At 57.5% G+C, this 18,203-nt stretch overlaps 1 protein-coding gene across 1 annotated transcript; it reads left to right on the plus strand.

Annotated features, from left to right (window-relative positions):
• The first annotated feature begins 5,106 nt into the window (after positions 1-5,106).
• Positions 5,107-11,709, plus strand: Pmepa1 (prostate transmembrane protein, androgen induced 1). Its single transcript, XM_004636003.3, has 3 exons — positions 5,107-5,261; positions 10,619-10,672; positions 10,974-11,709. Exons 1-3 carry the CDS (start codon positions 5,148-5,150, stop codon positions 11,502-11,504), a joined length of 699 nt encoding a protein of 232 aa, XP_004636060.1. The 5' UTR covers positions 5,107-5,147; the 3' UTR covers positions 11,505-11,709.
• The last annotated feature ends 6,494 nt before the right edge of the window (positions 11,710-18,203 follow it).

An 18,203-nucleotide genomic window follows, 5' to 3' on the forward strand; every position in this document is an offset into this window, starting at 1 on the left:
CAGCCTCCCCAGCTGCCCACACGGGGAGTAGCTCGGTAACACCTGTCCCGCTCGGGAACTTGGCACCTTCCATTTCTAAAAGGAGAAATCTGGCCTCGATTTGCTGCCTGCCCCCCGACCCCCAGGGAGAAAGCAGGGTTTGTTTGTATTTAAACCACAGAGAAGCTCTTAGCTGTGACATCGTGTGTCTTTGGCCCATATTTGAAATGGCACCAAGAGCGATCAGAAAGTTACTCCTTTGACACTGGGTTCAGTCTGACTTGAAATGCAGGGTACGTTGGGGGGCGGGGGCGGGGGGAAGGGGCAGCAGCCAGGCGGGGCTCTGCGACTGACAGCAGGGCCCTCCCGGCGGGTCTCATCCAGGCAGACCTAACACGATTAGATTTTCATAAATTTCAGACAGTGCAGCTCCTGCGTCCTCGGTGTGCGGTCAGGAGGCCAGACGGGGCCTCGCACAGGGTTGCTTGTTAGCCAGGAAGGCGAGGCATCCGCCCCCGGGACAGCCCCCGGGGACCATGGGGGGTGTCTGGTCTGCAGCCCCCATTGAGAGGCTGGCTGGAGCCAAGCAGACGTCCCGGCTCTGTAGCCAAGGAGATGGATGGGAGCTCCGCGCCCACAGTGGCTCCAATTATCTACGGAAAGCTCCGTCCGGCTGCTTGCAGCAGGAGCACCCTGCCCGAGGGCGACTTCATATCACCCTCCCCACAGACCCTGGGAAGCAGCCCTCGGGCCTTGAACTGAGGCCACCCCTGCAGCTCCACCAGACACCAAGGGTGGGACGGAGTCGGGTCCTCCCTGTCACCTGTGTCCTCGTGATGGGTGACAGAGACCCTTTCTTCAGGCACCTGTGAGGTCCACCAGAGGGGACACCACCAGTGTCTCTTATGGGCGCCACAAGTTTGAACAGTGGGGATGTGGGTGAAGCGGGGCATGGTGATGCCCGTGTGTAAATCCAGCACGCTGGGAGGCAGAGGCAGGAAGATCAGGAGTTGACGCCTCCCTTCTTTCCACCTGTAGGAGGGAAGGCCTGTTAGATGGTGAGGTCCAGTAGAGCTAGGCCCCAAGCCAAGCCTGCAGGTGGCTGGCACACAGGACCTCTCGTCCTCGTGCAAGCCCAGCTGGGAAGGAGCCGGAGACGAGGTCAAGCCTCTGCAGGCGGCCACTGTGAATCTCAGAGGGCAGTGGGCCGCTGCAGTGAGGCAGACCGATCTATTGAAATGATTCACAGGGAAAGCGACCGCTCAGTCCGATGGGGTGACCACGCTGTGCACACAGAAGATGGGCTCGTCACCCCGAGAGCCTGATGAGTTCATCACCCTCCCTGGGGAAAAAATGTGAATGGCAAGAGCTGCTGAGTGGGCCCCAAGGTGAGCACAAGAGTGACACCTGGACACAGGAGAATTGTGTCCACTGCTGGGACAGCTGCTCACAGGGCCAGGTCCTTGGAGGCCACGAAGGCCTGAGCAGTGCCAGGGGCATCTGCAGGAACATGGGGTGCTTTTGATCCCTGAAAGGGTGCGGGTAACATGACAGCTGTGGAGGGGAGTGCCTGCTTGGTGCTAATGTTCTGGCCTCCACATGGGTCCCCTCGATTTAGATGGGGGATCTTTGGCTCCAAGAGGTGATGTGGGTCCCTCAGCTGTTCAGAGGGTAGGACCAAGGCCTGGCCAACATGCATCGCCAGAGGCAGCCGGGCTGAGGAAGAGGAGCTAATGAATGCTCGGGGGTGCTGGGAAAACTAGCAGGAGGGAGGCCCTGGCTCTGAGCTGTGAGGGAGGCTCAGGCCCAGCACTGCTCTGCTGGCTGCGTGAGCTGAGCTGTCGTCTCCTCACGCCTCAGTTTGCTCATCTACAAAATGAGAACGGTGACAGTATCGGAGTCAGGAGGCTCAGCGTCGCATGCTCCGTGTATGCCGCCACTGTGAGAATCATGACAGTTCTCAGGGAGTCGTCACAGGAGCAGGAGGAGACCCCTCACCACTCCTGGCCCATCCCTGTATGGCAGACCACCTAGAGCCCAATCAGCACAGGAGTTCAGGGCCAGCATCCAGAAGGAGTGCTCTTAGTTACTTTTCTCTTATTGCTGAGACAAAATACCTGACACGCAAAGTTAAAGGGGGAAGGAAAGGTTTATTAACTCAGTCTGTGGGGACTCCAGCCCACAACTGGCTGGCTCCAAGGTGGGGTGGCACATGGCAGAGAGAGGGGCAGCAGTTCATGCCAGTGGAAGACAGCAAAAAGCAAGCTGCACCCCTTGTGTCTCATCCAGGCTGCTGGGGCAGGTAGCATGCACAGCCTTAATCCCGGCACCCCTAATCCTAGCAGTGTACCAGAAATCAATCACACACTCTGCAAAAGAAGCCCCACCTGTGTGAGGCTTGAGTGGGACATCTAGAGGCAGGAGTGGCAGGACCCAGCGCTGCACTTATAACCCTGAGGAGCAGGAGGTCAGATCAGGGAAACTGAAGCCGGAGCGTGTGGCTGTGTCTGTACCCTTGGTAGTGGGGTGACCCGGGGCCCACCTCAGCCAGAAGCCCCCCAACCACTCACCTCCCAAGTACTCTGGGTGGGGCTGCCATCCGGAAGGAGCAGCTTCTTGGATAGTTTCTGGCTTCTTGGGAAAGGATGGGGTGTTGCTGCCATGGGCTGGGTCCAGCGGGGTCTGAAGGGATCCCATCTCATCTGCCTGGGCCCACAAGGCCTCTGAGCGCAGGTCAAAGTGACCCCACCCCATCCCACCAGCTTCCCTGCATTCCGGGCCCCTCCCCGAGCCTCACTTTCACATCCTGATTTCAGCGTGACTTCAGGGCCTTTGGGGGTTGTGAGTGGGGGGCAGATGCGCACCCCTTTGTCCCTGACAGTGACCTTTGTAACTTTTAGTGGCCCCTGCCTGGAGGGGGTGAGGATCGTGCAGCAGCAAGTAAGGGAGGTGCAGGGTCAGGCGGGTGAGGGCAGGGGTGGCGGTGCCAGGCCAGACAGCATGGCCCAGGCAGCTGCCCTACGAGGGGAGCCCCACCTCAGTCAGCCTCCCGCCCTTAGGAGTTCCCTTGGGTGGCCACAGCTGTGCTGCTCAGCTCCTTCTCATTTATTTTTGGGAATGATCTCCACTCCCTGAACATGGCACCTGGGCTTGTCCATAGCCGTTGGCCTGGAGGGCGACCGTCCATGCCCCCATGCTGGCCCTACTGCCTTGCCCGTCTCACCACCACCACTGGGACCCCAGGCCACCCCAGGAGGGGACAGTGGCCCTGTGGGACGTCCGGGCCAGCACAGGACAAAGGCGGCCCACACCTCTGTGACAGGAGGCGGGGTGTCCCCAGCTGGGGTAAAGAGTGCAAGGGGTGGGGGAGGGAATGGCAGGCCCTTGAGGGGGCGTGGGTGTCACACAAAGCGGGCCCTGTGTGTCCCCTGAATGCTGGGCTTTATCCTGGGGCCAAGTAGACAGACCTGCACCCAGCAGAATTAGGCCAGACTGCCCAAGTCCTGAGCAGGACAGAGACAGGAGGTGTGGCCGCAGGGACCTGGTCCCATGCACCTATACCCAGCCATGCTCTGCTCTGCTCTGCCCTCCTGCTGCATGCCTGAGGATATCCCCAGGCAGCTGGTGGACCCCCAGCTTCTCAGGGCTTGGACCCACCTCCCCGAAGCCCCTGACTCCTCCTCCCACCTCTGGCCCTCCAGGGTGGGAAGAGGACACGTCCAGTCAGGCCAGGAGCGGGAGCCAGAGCATCTGTAGGGATGCATTCTGCAGCCGAACAGGTGACAGCCACGGGGAGGAGCCTCATCCTCAGAGTGGATGTCGGGGTGTGCCCCGGGCTACCCTGCCCTGGTCTATATGGTGGTGACACCTGGCCACTGCATAGTCAGGAGTATCCTTTGTTCCCTCACTTGCAGCCAGTTGTGACTCCAGAAGTGTCCCAGGCAGTCACATCTGCCCTGGCTGCTGGTGCAAAGAGTGGCATGCCCAGCCTCCTGCAGAGGGGCTGCAAGCTGGGGGAAGGGGGCAGTGAACAAAGCCCCTCGAACACAGAGCGGAGTGCCAGCTCTGACCAGCTGTCCTCCTGCCGGGGCCTTGGGGAGCGCTCAGCTCTGGCCTGAAGGCGGGGCCCCCTAGGGTTTGGAATGTGGGTTTCCACTCCCTCCTCCCTAGCTCCTGGTCCACAGGGGTAGGACAACAGCCCTGCAGTGGTCCTGCGGCCCCAGGTGTCCTTGGCTCATGGCGTGTCAGAAGGCACTGTCCTGCATGCCCCTCTTCTGCACTGTCGCCTCCAGGGCACTTTGCGTCTTGCCCATTGCTGGGGGCACAGCTGCCACCACCTGGGGCAGCTGCCGAGACACGGCCCACTGAGCCAGCAGAAGCATCTGGTTCAGGCATGATCGAAATAACCTTCCTCTTCCAGTGCTTGAGAGTGCTTCCACCTTCTAGGGGAAAAGGGTGCCCCTCAAAACAAATCCTTTAAAAAACCGAGAATTGCAACAGCTGTAGCCACCAGGCCTCTCCACCAAGAGGGGTCCTTGCAGCCCCATCCTGCTGAGAGTGTGCTTAGTAGCTGCTAAGTGTGTGCATTGTGTGTGTATGCCTGTGCTGTGTGTGTTTTGTGTGTGCGTGTGTATACGGTGTGTGATAGGATTGGGAGTGTTGATTTGGGGGCATGTATAAGAATGTTGGGGTGTGTGTTGGAGGACACAGAATTAGAGTGCTGTTTGGGGGTGTGTAGGAGCGTTGGCATGTGTAGTTGGGATGTGTAGGAGTTGCAGAGTGTGCAGGGGGTGGCATGGTAGGTGTGCGCAGACACACGTACCACTTAGCTTCACTCCACCCCCCGTGCTCCCTCCACACTTGAGTCACCCTGCTGGCAGCTCCTACTCAGGTCCCCCAGGGGTCAGGTCTGCGTGTCCCCCGTGCTCCTGGGGGTCAGGGCTGCATGTACCCCATAATCCTGGGAACTCAGATCCTAATGTCCCTTGTACTCCTGGGGTCCGAGTCTGAGCCCCACCCCAAGTGGACAGCCCATCTCAGGGTAGCGGTGTTCAGGGTCCCCCGCGGCTGAAACCCTCGAGCAGGTGGGGTCCGAGCCGCAGGCCTCACATTGCTCTGTGCCTGCAGCGGAGCTGGAGTTCGTGCAGATCCTCGTCATCGTGGTGGTGATGATGGTGATGGTGGTGGTGATCACGTGCCTGCTGAGCCACTACAAGCTGTCCGCGCGCTCCTTCATCAGCCGGCACAGCCAGGGCCGCAGGAGGGATGGCGGCCTCTCCTCGGTAAGTGTCTGCAGCCGCGTCCTGGGCCTTGTGCAGCACGCAGCACCCTGGTAGAGTGGGGGTGCTTCCAGATACTCTGACCAGGAAGATGAGAGCCGCCGAGAGCCCCACCTGGTGTGGCTTCCTCCTGTCCTGCAGTGGCAGCACCCACAGTGACCTCCCCGCGACATGGGAGAGCTGGGTCTCGGCAAGGGTTTGCAGTATGAGGAGGGGTTCCCCCTCAGTGGCTCTGGGCCTGGGGGTGGTCAGGGGAGCCTGGAGGCCCCACAGCCTGCGCTCAGAGCTGGGCCAGGAGCAGGGCAGGTTGAGGTCTATCTTCACCTGGGCTTCGGGCCGAGCGGGACAGGAGGGAGGAGGCCAGGGGCGGCTGCACTGAGGTAAGTGGGTCAGATGGCGGTGTGCTAGTCAGAGCCCAGCGGGACAGCCAGGAGGGACATGCAGCTGGCATCTGGCTCTGCCCAGAATGACGGGCGGAGGAGAAGGTTCCACCCTTGTGCCAGTACCCTGCCGACATGTGCCCTGTGGTCATTCATGGCTGTCTCTGAGGGCACCAGGCCTCTGCCCAGCAGTGTGCGCTTGGCAAGGTCCCCATGTGCATGACGGGCTGGCAGTGGTGTGCACTGCCCAGAGGACCCAGGGTCCATCAGCACAGGATGAAGACTGGGTCCTTGCTCCTGGAAAGTCCCCTGTCCACTCCTCCCACTGCTCCACGCGGCCAGGCACAGGCAGAGGACATCTCTGTGGAGAGGTGCAGCCGACCGAAAGCCCTGGGCCGAGCTGTCCTGAGGCCAGGCTCCTCAGTATAAAGATAAAGACATGATACAGGGTGCAGCAGGTGACAGGGATGTAGGGCACCACAGGCCCTTCATATCCTGGGGGTCTTCAGGCTTAGTTTTCTGAAAGAAAGCAGGGCGTGGTGCTCACACCTGCAATCCCAGCACGGGGTGGCTGAGGCAGGAGGGCTGCCACAAGTTCAAGGCCAGCCCGGGCTGTAGTGAGCTGGGGTCCAGTCCGAGCCATATACCCAGACTGTTGCAAACAGTACACAAACCATCTGAAGGAAGACCGTGAGTGCTCCGGGGTTAGCCCTTGTTAGTGTGTCCTGGGTGTGCACGAGCTGCTTCGCAGCACTCACCTGTGTGGGGAAGTCACTTAGAGGCTATTTAAAGGAGAGAAAAGGATGTAGGGGTCCCATGAACCCCTGCACCCTTTTCCATAAGGGGCTTGAGATCCGGAAGTTTGGGGTATCTCAGAAGCCAGGACCCACAGCCAAGGATCCTGAACCAGGAGAAATCCTTGCTGTCCAAACTGATCTGCATTTTGCTGTCAGAGCTGCAGGCTACCTACAGTGCCTAGAGGCCGCAGAAGCATTCCCCAGACTGCACGAAGTCAGCTCTAGGGGTTGAGGTCCCCAGCTCCCATTGGCATGCTCTGCCCTGCTGTGAGGTCCCCTCCTCCAGCTGGCGCGGGTGGCAGCGCTGTCCCCAAATGGCTCCACCCCGTGCCTGCCTGCCTGAGGAGCGAGAAGCGCCGGCTGTGCCGAGGCGGGGTGGGAGGCAGCTGTCTGCGGGACAGGCTGGGCGTGTCAGGGAGGAGGCGGGCAGCACATGCGTAGCCAAGCTGGTGCTGCTGGGCACACGATGGGCAATGCCAGGCAGGGCTCTCCAGGTCTGGGGATGCCTGGGGCTGGCAGCAGCACCAGGGCTCTGAGCACTGAGCCAAGTCGATGCTGGCCATGGCCGTAGCCAGCAGGGCTGTCGCTGGCAGGTTTGCACACCTCTGCTCACGTCAGGGCTGGCCTCAGTGCGTCACTACGTCGTCAGGGCGAGGGCATTTGCGGCAGCACCTCTCACAGCGACACCAGGCAACCCGACCTCGCCCCACGTGCGTCCAGAGGGCAGACTCCGCATCTGCTCTGGAGGAATCTGCCGCCTCTAAAGCCTGGGCTCTCCCGGCTGTTTGTTTGCTGTCGTCACCCCAGCAACAGGGATGCCATCTGCTTGCAAGCGTCCTGAGTGCCGCGCCTGCGTCTGCCGCTTGTAGGGCTCGCCCCACTTTACAGAAAGGAAACTCTCAGGGCCGGCGTGGCTGCCGAGGCCTTGTAGCTCACTCGTGGCTGTGGGAAGAGCCCGTGGCCCATTTTAGGGAGCATAAAGACAGTGAGACTTTAGGGAGCACAGACAAGCTGAGGGTGTGAGGTGACCTCCTTGCTGTCCCTGGACAGCCTCTGGAACTTGGCTACCACTGTAGGCAGGATTCTGGGCCTGGCTTCCAGACACCCAGCAATGAGAGAGCCCCCGCTCCCACTCCACAGCCTGCTCAGGGACGCCGGGCTGAGTACACACAGAGCCTGATGAGGCCCAGAGGAGGTGGTGGCGGTACCCCTGGGGCCCCCAGCCAGACAGTGTGTCTGAGGAGTCCCTGAGCTCTGTGACTTTCTGGAGAAATTCAGACACAGCTGCTGTCTGCCTGGGGCCAGCCTGCGTTTTGCCTCCCCATCCAAACTGGGCACCATCGCCCCTCTTCAGAGTGACCCCTGCCCCCTCCACACACACATCTGTGTAGCCAGCACTGCACCGCACCTCACCCACAGGCTGTTGCGCTGTGTGGAATGGGCCCCTGTTGGTAAGAGTGAGTCAGGCAGGACACAGGGTCACCCCACTTTGAGTGTCCCAGCTGTTAGTGGTTTCCCTCTCAGGGGACCTCCTCGTTGGTGGCTGTTTTGCCAAGTGTTTGTACCTATGGCCAGCGTGGCCAAGGCCTAGGACAGCAGGAGCCTTGATCCTTTGTCCTTGTTGTCCCTGAGTTGGTCAGCAAGGAGAAAAGCCAAGGGCTGCGTCCAGCTCTGTGGCTTCAGTGGCTGCAGGCCAGGGTCAGACCACATCCTGGCTTGCAGTGGATAGTGATCCCATGTCCTGGGGTCCTGCTGTTACTGGGGCTCTAAGGGGAAGGCTTAGCACCTCCCCAACCATGGGAGCTGAAGGCTCCTAAGAGGTCTTGGGTGCTCTGCTCAGCCAGTGGTGGCTCTGGGAGCCAGCAGAGCTTAGCAAACCTTGGTCTGGCCGGAGAGCCAGCAGACTGATTTTGTAAATAAAGTCTTACTGGCATACAGCCAGCCACATGTAGTCCTTCACAGGAGTTTATAGCTGCAGAGTTGACTGGGGTGACAGGCCAAAGTCTTGTCATGCTGGCCCTTTGTGGAAGTAACCGACCCTGGTCTAGACGGGACGGGGAACAGAGTTGGGATACACCCACCTTGCCGAGGCATTTATACAGTGGGGCCAGAACACGGCAAGTGTCAGGGAGAGGAGCTGGAGGCAGGAAGCAGGGGGAGAGGTAGGTGGGCAGGGAGGGCGGGATGGCTGGGAGCCTGTTGGGCTGCTGGGCTGCGGCGGGCGGTCAGCCTCAGCTGCAGGAAGGACGCTGCCTGCCCTCCTCTCACTCACCTGGGTGTGTCTTCTTGGCAAAGCAGCAGGGCTGGGGAGGTGCTGGTGGGACGATTCTAAGCCTGTGCCCCACTGCTCCGGATGTGGCTGGGCCTAGGCCCACCCAGCTGCTTATGGGCAGACTGAATACCACGCCGGACACCAGGCACGGGGAGGGCAGCCTGTTCTGCGACCATCGTGGCTGCAAAAGGTGAATGAGTCACAGGAACCTGCAGTCCCAGGCAGAGAAAAGCCCAGCTGGACCAAGGGGGCTTGGGGGTGCACACAGTAGGTGCTTCCCAGACCAGCCGCCTTGTTAAGGAAAGTTGCAGGGCTGGGCTTGTGGGTCTGCATGCCAGGCTGGCCTTGGGCCTGGAGCCATCCTGGGCCAGTGGGAAGGCAGAAGCCAGTGGCCGTGAACTTGTGGCCTGTGCTGCTGCCGCAGGCATGGAGCCCTTCCTGCAGGCAGGGAAGCTGCAGGTGCTGCTCTAGGGCATAATGGTACTGTTGGCGCTTTGTGATCAGTGGGTTTCAGAGTGCAGTTTGGACACTGGGTCTCTAAAAGGTTCTCCATTTCTGGTTTATGTCATGGGATGGGCCTGGGGTGGAGGGTGGTGGGAGAGGAGCCCCTTGGAGGGCCCTGGGAGAGAGGCCGCCAGGCCAGCCCCTTCCCCAGTCCACCCGCCCTCCGGAATTCGTGTCTCACCAGGCCTGCTGCTAGCTTGCCCAGAGTAAGTCCAAGAGACCTGTCTGGTCCGTGGTGGGTGCATGAGGGGCGTGGGCAGAGACCGAGCTGTCAGGAGTGACTCCTCGGGTCTGCTTGTGCCACTGGAAAGATGTCAGGTCCATTCAGCAGATCAGGGAACAAGGTTGAAGGAGTGAGACTGGTGACCTCTTACACACAAGCGCCCTCCTGCTGGGACAGTCTGAGGGACACGGCGCCCCCTTGTGGCCGTCTGGGAAACTGCCGCCTCTAGCCGACGCTATGTGAGAATCCATAACTATGTGAGAATCCTTTGGAAAACGTGTCCCCAGAAAAGCTGTTTGGGCAGTGGTGGTGGTCATTATTCTGATTGCAGGGTGATGGATACATGAGCCCACGCTGAGCGCTTTGTACTATGACTATGTCCATTTATCCTATTTCAGTTAGAGCTCAACCGACCTAAGGATTTAAGACCTTCCTGCCCCAGCCATCTGGGGAGCTCAAAGTCCCAAGGGAGCTGGCCACGACAAGGGCAGCCAGTCCGTGGGCCCTGGGTGGCTCCCCTCCCCCAGCTGTGAACTGTGTGATGGAGACAGTGGCATCATTTCTTTCTTTTTTTTCTTAAGAGAATAAAAAAAAAATTTTTTTTAAACCATTAGGAACTGCGCAGAATTTCCCTAAACAAAATAATAGGAATTCAGCAATGGTTTTTATATTGCTGTCTTCAAATTAGTTGTTCAGATTACCAGATATAAGCATGCAAAATTGGAAAAATAAAAAAAAAGTTATAAAGGATTAAAAAGGAGAGGAAAGAAAAATTTTAAGCATTAACTGCTCCTTTCCATAGACCAGAAGAAATCAGCAGTACAGTCATCCAGGCTATCCTGTATATACATAAATATATTTCAGCAACTCCACAAGGCAAGTGCAGAAATGGTGACATCAGACTTACAGAGCTCATCCCCGGTCCCTCAGCAAGCCCATGGGGAGGGCAGGGTCACACTGCACTTTGTAGGAGACACTTGGGCCCAGGAGAAGCCCCTGGGGGCTTATGGGGGGGCCAACAAACCCACAAGCTTGAGGACGGGGTCAGTGCAGAGCCCACGCTGTCCTGGCCTCCAGGGGTAGCCAGGAGAAAAGCCTCAGGTTGAGGTGGGGTCTGGGGGAACCCTCTGCCTTCCCTCCTCTGCTCACCCTCCTAACCTGACTGTCACTCTGCACCCCTGCAGGAAGGATGCCTGTGGCCCTCAGAGAGCACTGTGTCTGCCGGAGGAATCCCCGAGGTGAGCCCCCCTGTGCTCTGTCACCCCTGCCCCGCCTGCCCCTCCCAGCACTGCAGGAACAGGGCTGGCTTCCCACAGCCACCTCCCTGCACATGCTTTGTGAATCAGGGCCATGTGCCCCTGGCCCCAAAGGAAGACCCACTGTGTCCATGTGGGACACACAGGCTCCCCATTCCCAGGAGGCTGGCACAGCTCCAGGTTCCTTCTCCCACTGTCCTGTGGCTCAGCTGTCCCTGGGTGTCCTCCCCGCCCCTGGGCTCACTCTGAGACCACCGCTGCCTCACTAGGTCTGCTCCTTCAGCCGCAGGTCTACGCACCGCCTCGGCCCTCCGACCGCCTGGCTGTGCCACCCTTTGCCCCCCGGGACCGTTTCCACCGCTTCCAGCCCACCTACCCCTACCTGCAGCATGAGATCGACCTGCCACCCACCATCTCCCTGTCCGATGGAGAGGAGCCCCCGCCCTACCAGGGCCCCTGCACCCTCCAGCTGCGGGACCCTGAACAGCAGCTGGAGCTGAACCGAGAATCGGTGCGCGCGCCCCCCAACAGAACCATCTTCGACAGTGACCTGATGGACAGCGCCATGCTGGGCGGCCCCTGTCCCCCCAGCAGTAACTCGGGCATCAGTGCCACATGCTACGGCAGCGGTGGGCGCATGGAGGGGCCACCCCCCACCTACAGCGAGGTCATCGGTCACTACCCTGGGTCTTCCTTCCAGCACCAGCAAAGCCACGGGCCACCCTCCCTGCTGGAGGGGACCCGGATCCAGCACCCACACATCACCCCCCTGGAGAGCAAGGAGAAGGAGAAGCAGAAAGGACACCCCCTCTAGGAGCCCAGGGGCGGGCCAGGCCGCTGTGGGCAGAAAGGCAGACACTCCGCACTTCCTAGAAGAGAAGAGGGAGGAGAACAGGGCGACACACGGGACATGCAGCGTGTGACACCCCACCTCTCTGTGTATAAATAGCTACATGTTATGTCTGGTTTGAATGCACAAGCGCAGAAAGCTTGCAAAAAACAAAACAAAACAAAACAAAAAAAAAATCCACGTTTCTTTGTTGAGCCGTGTCTTGGAGGCAAAAGAAAAAAAAAATTCTGCAGTAGTCTTTTTTGTTTCTAGTTGAGCTGCGTGCGTGAATGCTTAATTTTCTTGTTTTTGATGATTTCACTTAACTTTAAAGACATATTTGCACAAAACCTTTGTTTAAAGATCTGCAATATTATATATATAAAAATATATATAAAATGAGAGAACTATGTGTGAGGGCAGGAGTATTTTTGTATTAGAAGAGGCTTATTAAAAAAAAAAGTTGTTTTCTGAACTAGAAGAGGGAAAAAATGGCAATTTTTGAGTGCCAATTGAGAAAGTGTGTATTACCTTGTAAAGAGACAAATTACAAAGCAGGGGTTTAGAGTTATTTATATAAATGTTGAGATTTTGCACTATTTTTTAATATAAATATGTCAGTGCTTGTTTGATGGAAACTTCTATCGTGTCTGTTGAGAGTTGGAGGGAGAAAGGTGGGAGTTTCAGAGTCAGGTCAGGCCCACAGCCCCGCGTCCCGTCCCGGACGCCTCTGTCTAGCGGCAGCTGGGGGCTGGGGGCGGCACTCTCCCCGGCCCTGCCCAAGTGGGGGATGGGGCGTGTTTTCCCTCTGGGCCAGCCTAGCCTCTGGGATGCGAGCAATCTGAAACTACCCCAGAGGCACCAGGGTCCAGGTGGTGGGTTTTGCCTTTCCCAAAATGAAAATAAACTGTTACTGAAGGAATCCTAGTTTTTCTTCCTCTGTTCTAAGCTGCGAAGGTCCCAGTGGGAAGGGACGAGGTGCCCTGGCAAGCTTTAGCCGGCCCTGCGCTTGGCCCCGGGGCAGGCCGGCGAGGGGCAGCTGTGGGAGCTGTGCGGGTGACCGAACAGGCTGCAGAGCACATGCCGGCTGGGGCTGCACCCTGGCACCTAGGAAGGGCCCAAAGAATTAGCGACTTGACCTCATCCGGTGGCCTGTTATGTCTCGATTTTCACAATAAGCCGATGACCCAAGGTAAAAAGATGACAAGCCCAGGTTTCTCCCAGGACATGTGAAAGTATTCAATCAGAAAAGAAAAAGATACAAAAGTCAAACCAGCGTACACACCCGGGCGCCAGGTTTTAGCGGAAATCCTTCCTTTCTGCCTCGGGTCCTCCCTGGCGTCCTGGACGCAGCTGTCTGTGGTGTGTGTGTCCGTGGTTCCACGGGCACCTCGTGTGCCAGGGTTTTGCTGAGTGAGTCAGGGATGGCTGCACCCCGTGGCGGTGGCAAGTTGGTGGCCAAGCAGAGATGGGCACAGGTAAACAGATGGCAGGGGAGAGGGCCAGACGGGTCCCTTGGGATGGACGGGCAGGGACAGTGGCTGTAACTTGGGTCCCTCCCCGGGGAAGGCTTGGGAGTAGCCCACGGAGTGACCCTCACTCCACCAAAGGGTTAGGGAACAGCCTTTCTGAGAGGCCAGCGGAGTTCCTGGGCCACATGCTGAGACGTAGACTACCCGACATCAAAGAGGCAGTGATGAGCATAGGCAGCTTTTTTTATTATTACTTAAAAATACATCCTGAAAGTAGTGCTGAAATTCTGACCACGGGGCCTCAGTGTATCCACATCGAGTTCCCAGTGACCAGCAGGATGTTCCTTACACGTGACAAGAACAGAAGCTTGCTTCCCGTGGACTTTCAGCCTGAAGTCCGCTTCCCTCCTGAGAGATCTTTCCAGAAGTGCAGAGAAGTCGCAATAGCGTGTCCTGAAAGGTGCAGGGACGCAGAGACATTCCCAAGATGCTTTTCCTTTCGTCAGGTGTCCCTGTGTCTGACCAAGGAAACAATTGCTGTCTTGTCTCAGGGTAGGGATCCCCCAGCACCGCCTCACTAACCACGCCTGGCATGCCCTTTGGTTGTCCTAGAGGGTCACTGCTTTTGAACCATCCCTGTCACCCTCTTGCCACCCCCACCACACGCTCCCTGCCCAGTTAGGCCACCCCTCCTGTCCACATGTTTTTGGTCAAGGGCTCTGCATAACTCACTTGAGTTGAAAACCTAGAAAAAATGGACCTCATTTGCATGTGTGGTGTCGGCCACAAGCTAGGCTGAAGTGTCCTACTGCCGTTGAGCCAGGCCACTGGACTGCTGCTTGGTGGTGTGGTCTGTGTTTGCTACAGCTGGGGGCGCCCTCTCCAGCAGCCGACCCCTGCTCGCACCCAGTGTAGATGCCCAGGCTGCCAGGCTCATGCCCCACAGGGCCACAGGGGGCTGAGGAGGCAGGACACGTCCCCGGGACACTGTTAGGGCGTTTCCAACCTGAAAGCTGCCTCTGGAGCTGAGCTCCTCGCTTGTCCTCAGGACCTCCATCTCTCATGTAAGCTGAGGCATCCTTCTCCTCGAAGCATCTAGCAGGAAGTTAGATGCCGTCCTGGGGAGTGGCTGGTTGGAGGTTGGCTTGGGGTCTGCTGCTCTGTCCTGGGCTCAGAGAGGGGGATGGAACATGCCTCTCTCCACCCCCGCCCCTTTTTTCTTTACCCATCAACCCCACATTTCCTGCGGAGAAAAATCACTGCTTCTGTAAAGCCCAGATCTATAAGAACAGACTTCACAAACTGCATGAAGAGCAGGGCATCTTTTCCAAAGCCCAGCACTTCAGCAAAAAGCTAAACATGGCCCCTTTGAGCACATAGCATAAGGCAAAAACCAGACCTGCTTCCCCATCCTTGTTGGTCCTGTATCTGTGCACTATATTTTTTAGAATTTTTTTTCCAATGTGCATCACAGCTCCCAGAGCCATAAAAGCCCCCAGTGATGTGGAAAGAAAATGCGTTGGGTTTCTTGGGTTTCCTGGACACTAGCTTGGGGTGTCACTCTACTGTGGAGTTCCAAAGGCTGGCGCCACCTTCCCGGTCTGCTGCCTGACTCGCGGCTGTCTGTCTGTCATGCTGCCTGCACTGCCTGCATGTTGCTTCTGGGGCACTAGGACACTCCCTCTCTCCTGCAGCGCTGTGTCCCAAGTTCTGTTTGAGTTAAATTTCTGTAAGTTCTCTACACTGCCCAGGCACAGCTCCCCGGTTGCAGCTGTGAAGACCCTGTCTCTGGATACCCTTCCACAGGCCTGGAAAAATTGCTTGTGTATCAGTAATCATTAGTGGCAATTATGACATTTTGAAAAGCTGCAATACTTATACAATAAATTTTACAAGTCTTTGGAACAAGGCTTTTGCCCTTCTTTGGCTGTATTGTGTGACTCCCTCCCACACTCCCACCCCTGCCACCCTCTACAACCACAGGATGCATTCAGGGGACAGGGCGAGGGCCCTCCGAGCTGCCACGTGGGTTAGTTCTGGCAGAATTCAGGGACCTCAGTGGAAACAGTTCCAGCACAAGGGGTGGCCAGTGGGTAAAAGTTTGTGAAACACTGAATATTTCTCTTCTCTCTTGAAATCACCAAGTACCACAACATCAGGTAAGCTCTAGAAAGGCCTACAAGAAAGAAACTGGCTTAGGTAGAGTGCTTCTGGAAGCCCTGATACGTGGAACATGTGGACTAAGGCTGTTGCCTTCCCTGGGAGGGAGGACAGAGGCAGCAGGAGTTGGGCAACAGAAGCTCAAGGCAAAGTCCCGACGTCAACAGAGTCAGTGGGGAGTGGTAGAGCAAGCAGCCCTGGGGGAGGGGACAGCCAGGTGGGCCTCATGGCCCTCGGTGCACAGGAGTGGCGTGGAGTGCCAGCAGCCCTAGCATGGACCTTCCAGTTGTCCTTAGCAGGGCCACACATGGAGGAGGGGGCAGTGCAAGTCACCCAAAGTGTCCCAAGAGAGCCTGAGTGGGGCCCCACGGTGCCTACCCTGGAACTGTCTAACTCATTTCTCTAAGTAGGACCACTTTTACTTCTTAACAAGGCTCTGAAAACCTCGGCTAGTACAGAGACTGAAGCGGGGGATGACCCCTGTTCAGCCTCAGCCCCAGAGCTTTCTAAGCCTTTGAACCGCAGCCCACCAGAGAGATGCCACGGGGCTGTGAGACACATCGGTGGGAGTCAACAGCAAGTTGGGTCAGGGCAGAGCACGGCACGCATCTGCCTGTCCTGTTCCCTCTTCTGGTGGAAGCAAACCTCAGATTGTAGGGAAATGGGGAGAAGCCCAGATTGTTCCTCAGAGACAGCGCCCCTCACAGACCCATGGGCCCTGTCTGGGGACAGGCATTGATGGCAGTGCCTAGGAGATGCTTGTTTCTGGTGTCATAATGCCCACAAGCCCCCACACAGTGCCTGGTGCACACAGACATCAGCCACTCTCACTAGCAACTAGGGCTTCCAGTGGTTTCCTTATAGCCAGATGCCCCCTGAACCCTCTGGACCAGCTTGCAGTGCCTGAGCTCACCCACAGCAAGATAGCCTCATGCAGGTGACGAGGACAGAGCAGGGTGCCTTTCTCCACTGGAGAGCAGCCCCGGGATGCAATCAAGAGGGGCCCCCACCACTGGGTACAGCTCCAGCAGACAGCTGTCCCTGCTCTGGAATGGTGACAACATCGGGACAGCTGACGCTCCCAGAGCACCTTCTAGGTTCTTCCTGGAGTTGGCAGCTCCTCCTTGGGGAGGTCTCCTCTTTCACTTGCCGGGTATTTTTTGAGCATGGCTGGGTGCCAAGCACAGCTGGGTGCTGGAGATGCCAGTAGCCTGCCCCACCCCTGACCTTGGAGAGCTCCATGCTGGTTTTAGAGATGACTTGATAACTGGTACTTTTGCCCAGTAGATACGCTGAGGGCAGGAAAGCCTGCTGCTGAGAGCTGGGAAGGCGCACAGGGGATGAACCGACAGGTTAGGGGCACAGATACTCCTTGACTTATGCTAAGATGCCACAAGCACAAAATGTAGTTAATATGCAGAGCCTCCTAGCTTAGTCAGCCTGGCTTCCCCCTTAGCCTTAGTTCGGCACATCACCTAACACCAAACCTGTTTTACAATGATGTGCTGAACATCTGGACCATCTGGAGGAGGGGCTGGCAACTGCCTGAGGTGGAGGAGGGGAGGCTTGGCTCAGCTGTGTACCATGGGGGGGGTAGGGGTAGGGGAGGCGGTCCCTGGAGGGGAGGGAAGCCCTCAGCCCCTGTGCAGTGACTGGAGGTCCAGCCAGGCTGGCTGAGGAGCTGGGACAAGCTCTGCCTGCCTGGTTTGGGAGCAAACACTGGGAACCGAAAGCAAAGATCAGAGAACTCTTCTGCAGAGGGCCGGATAACAGCTCTTCAGGCTTCTGGATTGCAATGGTGGCTGTTGCAAATCCTCTGCTCTGCTGTTATAACCTAAAAGCAACCGCAGACTGTTATCTAAACAGGCGCAGCTGTATGCCAATAAAACTCTTGGGGTGCATCGGGTGTTTCTCATGAGTACCTGGGGTTACGGATTTCAGAGGGGGCCACAGAGGCAAGGTGTCCTTCTTCCTCCACCATATCCAGTCCTGTGCTCTTCACATGACCCCAAATGCTGGCGTGAACCTTGCTCACCCGGCTGAGGTGGCGCGTCCAGTTCCCGCACTGCAAAATTGCCCTTCTCTGCTCCTCCTACTCGGCACTCTCCAGAAATGGAGACTAGACGCCACCCACTTTGGGGGGAGGTGTCTGCATAAATTATTGGAATGCTGCATAAGAAATTTATCCCTTCATTCATCAATCATTCTACTGGAATGAGCTTATGGGTGTTTCGTACTTCGGGTTACCATCCAACGTTGCCTTGCTGGTTTTGTTGTTTACTTTGTTCCAGCTCTAGCCCGTTGGCTCCTAATGCCCCGTGGACATAGCCCCATCATCACCACAAACGCTGTCACTCTCGCTGCTGTGACTGGGTGGCCTCTCGTTGGTTTCTGGCTCCACGAGGTGCTCCAGCCTCGCCGTGCGTATTTGTTGCCCGAGTCCTGGGATGAAGCACTTTTCCGAGGGTCCGCGCTTCCTCTTCCTGGAGGACCAGTGCCCAGGCGCTGCGCGTGCCTGCCGTTCCGGACGCGCTCTCTTCTCTAAGCCCTGTTGGCTGCAGAGATGCGTGTTTATACGCTAACCCACGCGTGTATCTGTAAAAGTACATGATTCGAAGTTAAACTAAGCATGAGTTCTTGCTGATGATCCAACTCGGACCCGGCACCACGAGCACAGTTCCAGCCCCCTCTTTTGCTCGTCGGCAGCCTCCTCTTGTCCGTCATCCGTCTGCCTCCCCGCTCGGTTCCACAGCACACGGATAGCGGATCAGTTCGCCGGGTCTCTCCAGGTGACAGCGCTCACCTGGCAGAGGCCGAGCCCGGGTGCAGCTCTGGTCTCTGTCACCTTTCTGTCTGCTCAGTGCCACAGCTCCTGGGCCCTTTTCCTCTTTCAGCGAAGCTGATCATTTGGAAAATTCTGCGTGTCATTCTGGACTCCCTCCACTTTCTAGATAAAAATTATACGCATTAAGCTTCTGTCCTGGTGAAGTTCTACAGGTTCCATCCATGCACAACGCCACGAGATACCCTAATAGTGCAGGGAAAAAACCCT

Source organism: Octodon degus, unplaced genomic scaffold, assembly GCF_000260255.1.
Source record: "Octodon degus isolate 3935 unplaced genomic scaffold, OctDeg1.0 scaffold00077, whole genome shotgun sequence".
NCBI lineage: Eukaryota > Metazoa > Chordata > Mammalia > Rodentia > Octodontidae > Octodon > Octodon degus.